This window comes from Pundamilia nyererei, unplaced genomic scaffold (assembly GCF_000239375.1).
Source record: "Pundamilia nyererei isolate P.nyererei 1_Seehausen unplaced genomic scaffold, PunNye1.0 scaffold00009, whole genome shotgun sequence".
NCBI classification, from domain to species: Eukaryota; Metazoa; Chordata; class Actinopteri; order Cichliformes; family Cichlidae; genus Pundamilia; species Pundamilia nyererei.
This window is the reverse complement of record NW_005187410.1, coordinates 2368302-2376127: the sequence shown is the minus strand read 5'-3', so window position 1 is coordinate 2376127 and position 7826 is coordinate 2368302. Positions and strand designations below refer to the sequence as shown.

Below are 7826 nucleotides of genomic sequence, written 5' to 3'. Positions count from 1 at the left end.
CCCCCCCTTTTTTTTTTTTGAGATGCATAAATGTCAATTGAACTAAATGGCAGCCATATTGTGTTGCTCAAAGTGCCTGTAATGGATTAAAAACCTTAAAACCTTTTTCGTGACCCAGTTATTATAAACTTGTGCAGACCTCTGTTATGTAAAAAGGATTTCCTTTCTGCCGAGCCGCCTGCCGTTACTATCACTGTGTAGAAGGCAGCATCCATCTGCCTGTAATGAGAGGCTCATGGTTGTGACAGCAGGAGAGGATGTTAACATTAATATTGCCCCCCTTGGCTGAGCTCTTAGCTGTGCATATCTTTTGCTTGGCAGATGTAGACAGCTGGTAGTACAATTTGTTTTCATTGTAACCAGCTGGACATGAAAGTTTTCTGATGGTGGAGAAATCTAATCAGCCCAAAGCTGAGTGTGCTGCATGTAACTGTTATGTAACTGTCTATATGAGTAACTAGTAATAATAAAATGAAAACAAATGGGTAGCTGTTCACTGGCTTTCACACGTATCACATTTAGTTGGCTCAGTTGGCTGCAGTCAGATTAATGCATCCAAGTGCTTTAAAAATGGTATAAAATTGTATTTTTCTTTTCTTTTTGAGCGCAGTTTAAATCGGCTCATGCATTTTCTGCAATATTAAAATTGACAAACAAGCGGAGACACACACACACAGTTTTGGATGTTGCTCTGCTCATATCTGTAACGCTTTCTTTCAGATAAAGCTTGCATACTGCATTTACCTAATTGTATCTGTCTACACTTGTATTTTTATTGATGATTGTCCTTTACTTTGTTCATTATTCTTACTTGAACCTGTTATGTTCTGCTGCAGTGTTAATTCTTGATCTCTCCTACAGACTGCACAGAGGAAGATCCGGGAGATCATTCAGCAGGTCAAACAGCAGGAACAGAAGCACCAGCAGGGCGCCGCTGTGTCACCGCACCACTCCAAGTGACCAGCCGGGTGGCTCCAGTGGGCACCAGCCAATGAATGTAGCCCTCCCAAATGAACAGAGACCTATCCAGACTAAGGCCAAGGCCAAGGGGGACATGCAGGGCTGACCAGCAGCACCGGGATCAAAACCAAAGAACTTCGCTAGGGGGGACACAAGTGAGAGCCAAAGGCTGAGGGCATTGTGTGCACTGCCAGCCCTGTGAGAGCAGATAGATTGGGAGAAATCGTACTGAAGCTTAAAAAAAAAAAAATTAATAAAGAAACAAAAAGACCAAAAAAAAAAAACCTACAAGAAAGGCGGAAATGGCAGAAAATTTGGGAACTGTTGTCTTCACGGTTTAAAAAAAAAACTAGTTTGTCTCCCTGCATAACGTTATCTCTTTAGTTGGACTAACATAGGCCTAAAAAAAGAAAAGGAGAAAATGCAACTCTATTTTAACACGAGCGTGTACGAGGCATTGTGATTGATATTTTGGGTTAGAGCGACAGCCAGCGACAGCGGACTCCTTCTCTCACGCGTGTTTGAGATATTGTGAGATCAAATATCCTTAGCAGTATTAATGCAGTAGAAACGTGTATGGATACACACTGAGAGCATGCTCTGTTATTTTATTCATCAAAATGACAGTAGAGCTTGGTGTTAGTATTTTGCTTGTACCTGAGATTGATTGACTGAGTAATCGATTGATTGACAGCCTCCCCTTGTTTGTTCCCATTTTTAGGCCACTGAAATTTGAAAAGAAAACCCCTATAAGTAAATAAGGTGAATGGTTCTGAGTCTTTGTAACAAGCCTGTGTGTGTGCCAACGCAAAAGATAACGTCCCTTTCAAATATATCTCACCATTCATATCTGATACTAAGCTTTTTTTTTTTTTTCTCTTTTCTTCTAATTTCTGCTTCACTTCTCATCACTCTCTCTCATCGGACACCATGTCTTTTCTTTTGTTTTTGTTTGGGTTTTTTCTTCTTTTTTTCTTTTTTTTAAAAATGGGATAAAAATTTTTCCGTAGCTTTTTGATAACCTTGAACTGACTGCCACTTTTGCTCAAGAGAGGTTAAATGCAACTGAGGGATTTTTCTTTTTTTCTTTCTTTTTTTTGTAATCAGTAAAATTCTGTCATGCTGTGCAGTAGACGTCGTCTGTGTTCACGCTCGTCGTCTCCTCTTTAATCAGAGCAAAAACTGACGTCTTAACGAGCGGTGCGCGTTCGCCGGTCTTCTTCGGACGCGCGCCGCCACACGCTTGGCCTTATGAGGACGTCGCAAGGGCCAGCACAGAATGTGAGCTGAGGGCCCGGTAAAGGAGGGGGACAGGGTTCGGGGCAGGGTTGGGAGGGTTAGGGGGAGGGAGGGTGCAGACCTCTGGTGTGTGGGGTGGCAGCGAGGTTGGATTTTAGGGAGGCGCTGTATGACCTGTGGTACACGACCAGCCGCAGCCGCGTTTGGCTTTAACCCTCTCTTGTCAGGGAGCTTTCTAAAAATGGCGTGACAGCTGTGAATGTACAAAATGCAGCCTTTTTAGAAAAAAATACAGATATCACCCCTGCCGTGTCCAGCAGGCCAGGCCAGCGGCACACGACACAGATTGTCATCCTCTTGCTCTCTGTTCTTTTCACTTTTAAAAAAAAAAAGATTTTTATTAAAAAAAATTTATTTTGGCGAGTTGGCCGCCTGCTCTGCGGGCACGCTGGACACGCAGGTCCTGGTGTCCCTTTGTGCTTTACTTTGAAGAACATAGAAGCTTGTTGCCTTATTTTGTCACCTTTCATACATCACCCATCAGCTTCATCTTCCAGACGCAAGGTTATTGCCAATACGCACAGCTTCCTCCGTGTGTGTGTGCGCGTGCGTGCGTGCGTGTGTGTGTATATATATATAAAAAGAGAGAGTAATATTTATGAATCTATTTTTTCCTATTTTGTCATGAGAGCTATTGATAAGAAACAAAAAGAAGACAAAGTCCTTTTCTTTTTTTCCTCAGTGGGACACTGCCATATTATTTTGAAGGGAAGTGTTTATTTTCTTGAAAAAAACTAAAACAAAAACTAGACTATGAATAATAATATAATGAATAAAAACCTGAAAAAATAGGAAAGCAGTAAAAGTGAACCACCGCGTTAACTTGTGGTCGGGATGTGAACAGTGCGCATGTCAGTATTGTGATCTACCTCAGGCTTCAGGGTACCTCAGTCCAATCTTTCATTTCTCCCTTTTTCCACATTTTTGTATGCCTTGTTAACTAATCATTTTGAGCGTTTTTAATTTTCTTTTTTAATGAAATAAAAAAAGATAAAAGATCTACAGTAATCTCTACTCTCTTCAGGTCCAGCCGACTAGTGAAACTTTGTAAAAGAAAAAATCAACTAAAATAACCGTAGTCAACGTTGTCGGACTGTTTGCCTGGACGCCATACAACCTCTTAATGATACAAAAGAATTTCCAAGTCAGTTTTTTTTTTTTTTTTGTTTGCTAGAAAGGAATGAAGAGCAGGATCTAAGGGGTACATACCTGCCCGATGTGGTTCTGAATGTGGATGTTGTGTACTGATTTCACCTTCAAAGAAATTAAAGAGAACGAAAAAAAAAGAAAAATCAGTTGATAGAAACAGAAACTAACCGACTGTACCTCCTGTTTTTGTTTTTTTTGTTTGTTTTTCCCAACCGTACCTCCAGGTTTTTTGAGACTTTTAACAACAAACCACGACGTTTATTCACTTGTGGAAAAAAATAACATAAAAAAATTAATTACTTTTGTTTTGTTTTTTTTATAACAACCCAATTTTACCAGCTCTATTTGATAACAGCATTCTCTGGGGTTGATTTGATGAAAACACAAAGCTGCAAAAATACACTGACAGGACTCTTGAACGTGGTGTGAAGCCCTAGTCTTCTGTGTAGAATGTAGAACAACTCTAGTCGTTGAAATGTCACTGTGTACGACAGGATAACTGTATATCTGTAAACATGTACAATAGTCGCACATTAATGCATCGTTTTCTGTCTCTATAACACCTACAAGTCTGCGCCTGCATTGTGAGAAATGGTGGGAGAAGTTTAGAGCGTCACAGGCTCCCTCAAGCTGACCTCTAAATGGTTTTCTCATCGATCTACCGGTTATTACATTTATTTTTTTTTGTGCTGTACATTTCAGAATTACCTCTGAATCCAAGGCTGACTTAGTTACAGTTACTAAAACCAGTGTAGGGTAAAGGAATATAATAAATAAATGATGTAGTAAAAGTTTGTTTGTTTTTGGCACTATTTTAGGGATTTTTTTTTTCCCCATCAGATGAGGATCCTTTTTTTTTTTTTTTTTGGTCCCAGTGAACACAGATTAGCAAAATAAAACATAAAGGTCTATCAAACTCACACAATGCCTGGGGCTGCTTCAGCACGCCTCCACCACAGCCGGTACAGTACCTCATACTGATGATGTTAGCTCGCCAGACCTGATTCAATTACCCTGACCTTACCCACACGAATGCAGTACAGTGCTTCTGTTGGAGCGCTTGACTCCTGCGGTGGGCTGCTTCACTTTAGTAGGGCATGTCTGTTCGCAGTAGCACTGGAAAATTGAATCTTGTCACTTACGGTTTGTCTGACTGGCAGGAGTAGGGTTTTTTTCCTCTTTTTTTTTTCCTAGAGCAGATTTGAAGTTCTTTTCTCGCATTGCAGAGGACTCCTCAGGCCTCCGCCTCTCTTGTGTTTTTGGCTCTTTACTAGAAGAGCAGGTTTCCCCTCAGCCACAATCTGAGGCAAAACCTGCAAACATCATAGTAACTTTCTTTTTTACTTCCAAGGATTTTGGTGTTTCTAGGTTCAGTAGGGTGTTGCTAGGCATTAATTTCAGTATCAGAAAAAACACACTCGCATCACTAAGGACGCACAGTGCTGTTAGTCATATCGCACAGCGGTTGAATAACTTAGGCTTTATTTCGTTTTCTGTTGATCTGGTTTTCTTGTCAGTTACACTGATTAAATGTAGTCTGGAGCAGTAGCTGGGATTCTTTAATATCCAGTCATGTTAGATCACTACTTGCTGTTAAATTGTGTCCTAGCTAGGATTTTAAACATTTTAAGATTGGGATGGGGGAGGTGGGGGGATAAGAAAAAGAAAATGCAAAGTAGATATGAGTGGGCAGAGTAACCAGGTCTGAAAATAAAAGTGCTGGTAAAAGTTGTTCTGCCTATGGGACTGAATATTCAACACCATCCAAATTAACAAAAACAAGTATGGATCAGGTGATGAAGGATCAAGTCTGGTCAGATGTGCAGAACCACAGCAGTGGTTTTTTTGTTTTGTTTTGTTTTTTTGTCGTCCTAACTTGTGAACTGAGAAAAATGCAAAGACTTGCATGAGACTATTGCAGGCGATCCAGTATGTACTACACGTCATATAGCACTATACTTCAATTTGTGGTTTTACATCGATCCGACTCTTAACTGCTCTTCACCATTTGGGAGATTCCTTTTGTTTCCTCAGTAGGTCACAAACCCTCACGTCCTACATTTCCCACAGGCCAAAAGGTCCCAAAAACACCTCAAGGTAATTGGTGACTGTGCACTGGACAGACATATGATCCAATGTTACTACATCTCGTGGATCCGTGCCTTTCTGGTAACAGCCATGCTGTTGTTTTGAGTTGTGAGTGAACTGTATTGCTGAGCAACCTGGATCTGAGCAATAAAGAATATTTGAAAGAAAACTTTTCACGTTTTATTATTTCAAAGGTTTTGTACCGCTCTAATAAAGGTGCTTTCAACACTTACAATCTGACACACCAAAGGTCAGTCACACTGAAAAAAAGCCCAATGTAAGTAAAACCATTAAAAAAAAAATCCCTTCATCCACCGAGTGCACTGGAGCTTCTCCTCAGTGATTCTGTTTCATCTTGCACCGTGCACAAGATCACCAAGTATTAAATTTGAAACCCATACATTAAAACAAAATATACAAATCAGAAGAAAGACATTTTACTGCTAAACCAACAAAAAGACTGCAAAGAAGAATTTTTTTCTAGCAGGATTAAAGCTTCCAGTCACCCAAATTAACTGCACATCGGTTTTCAGACAATACCAGAGAACACCATAACACGTTAAACACGTCTCATATAACAAGCCATTTAATCCGGTCACGCTTCTTTTCCAGAGGTCAAATTCTGGCCTCTAAATGACCCCCCCCCCCAAAAAAGAAAGATTAACACTGAAACTGCAAGAAGCGATTGTCAAAACAATAAAAAACATAACATACTCGTATAAACCAAAAAGAAAAATCATAAAAGCCCCACAAAACCATCAACAAACATTTACACCATCTCTTTCTGGTGCTCATGGAGGTAGAAGTGTGAGTTCAAAACTCCACAACAGGCACTTTGAACACTTGCTTTCTGAACATGAGTGCAAGAGCAAAATTTCCTTAAAATGCCCCCCTCCCCTTCGTGTCACCACTGTACATTCCTACATCTATAAACATTTACTGCTGTGCCAACATGTGGCACGGAAATATCTGGTACGACATAATTCTCCTCAAATACTCCCACTGTGATTTGTCCAGGTGGCTCTGCAACAGTAAAGCACTTTACGTGTGTGTGTGTGTGTGTGTGTGTGTGTGTGTGTTTCATTCGCTCTAGAGGGCAGAAGGCATCAGTATGTTAACAAACAAACTCAGTCCCAGGATGGATCACTTGACCTTCTTATTGAGTCCATTCTGTGACTGGATGCCAAGTTTGAGTCGCTTCTGACTGAAGCGGCGGATGAGGGCACCAGGCAGCAGAGCCATGCAGGCGATGGCCAGCAGCTGCAGGAGCCGCTCCCAGGAGAACAAGTCATCCAGCGATGACACCTCAGATAGCATGACGCCTGTCTGGACGCAGATGAAGTTGTATGGCAGGAGGCCTGAAGAAGCGGACAATAGAGCAAGAACAAATTGTGCTGAAACACGATGGGTAACTTAATTTGCAATGACAGATGCAGCGTTGTGTTGTTGTTGCTTAACCCTGTAAGGCCCAAGAACCCATAATCCTAACCCTATGCTATCACATGAAAACTGTGTTTTTCCCCCCCCTTTAAAAAACAGTTACTTGTTTTTACTCTATTACAACTCATGTGGTTAAACCGGAGTGTTGGCATATGCCACCATATAAATTCTTAGTGTGCATATCTATGTAGAAACCAGGCTTAAGTCTGTGCTGTGAAGAGGAGTTTAATTAGGTTTTATGCAAGCTGTAGGAGGCCTGGCACGAGCTGGTAAGTAACAACATCACAATCAATCCGATTTTTATTTCGAACATATAAGTAATAATTTTGTTAATACCCTTAAAAACAAACAAATGCATTTATCAAAATTAGTAAGGAAAAAACAATGTTTTCATGTGTGTGATGGGCGCTGGATACTAAGAGCCCACATGTGGCCGACACTGTTGCCAACATTTATACCTGTTCTGTTCCTTTTCTATTAACGGTATGATTTAACTTTCAACCTCAAAGTCAAAGTGGTTGTTGCTCTCTGTGCAAGTTTAATGACCATGACCAGATCAAAGATGCCTGCAACTCGTTTAAAGACGAGGAAATCAGTCAGTTTAAGTCAGATATGGTTATGATTTTTTATAGGCAAAGAATTATCTAAATCTAGAGGTGTATAAATAGATATAGCAGAGTTTTCCAGGAAGCGATAATTCAAAAAGTTAAAGCTAATAAGCTTGGTTTTAGCCTGTCAATAGTGACTGACTATTTTAAAAGCTGAAGCCGATCGTCATCCAGTATTTTGTTTTCAATGTGGAGTGCTAGACGTACCTCACTTAGTGTCACCAAGCAGAAAATCTGTGTGTGCTTACCAATGAAGACTGAGCAGAAAAAGAAGGTGATGGG

At 40.5% G+C, this 7826-nt stretch overlaps 2 protein-coding genes across 5 annotated transcripts in view; one reads left to right on the top strand and one right to left on the bottom strand.

Moving 5' to 3' along the window:
* The window catches only part of igf2bp2a (insulin-like growth factor 2 mRNA binding protein 2a), a 56511-nt gene extending 54697 nt beyond the window's left edge, over positions 1-1814 (top strand). For all 4 annotated transcript variants that reach the window (XM_005723351.1, XM_005723350.1, XM_005723354.1 and 1 more), the window contains one exon: positions 862-1814. In XM_005723351.1, coding sequence (XP_005723408.1) covers positions 862-960 — 99 coding nt within the window. In that variant the 3' untranslated portion in view covers positions 961-1814. The remainder of the gene's footprint in view (positions 1-861) is intronic.
* Positions 1815-4587: 2773 nt separating this feature from the next.
* Positions 4588-7826, bottom strand: part of tmem41aa (transmembrane protein 41aa) — a 7779-nt gene continuing 4540 nt past the window's right edge. The window contains exons 4-5 of the mRNA XM_005723637.2: positions 7793-7826; positions 4588-6854 (exon numbers count right to left, since the gene is read on the bottom strand). Of these exons, the coding sequence (XP_005723694.1) occupies positions 6640-6854; positions 7793-7826 (249 nt within the window). The 3' untranslated portion in view covers positions 4588-6639. The remainder of the gene's footprint in view (positions 6855-7792) is intronic.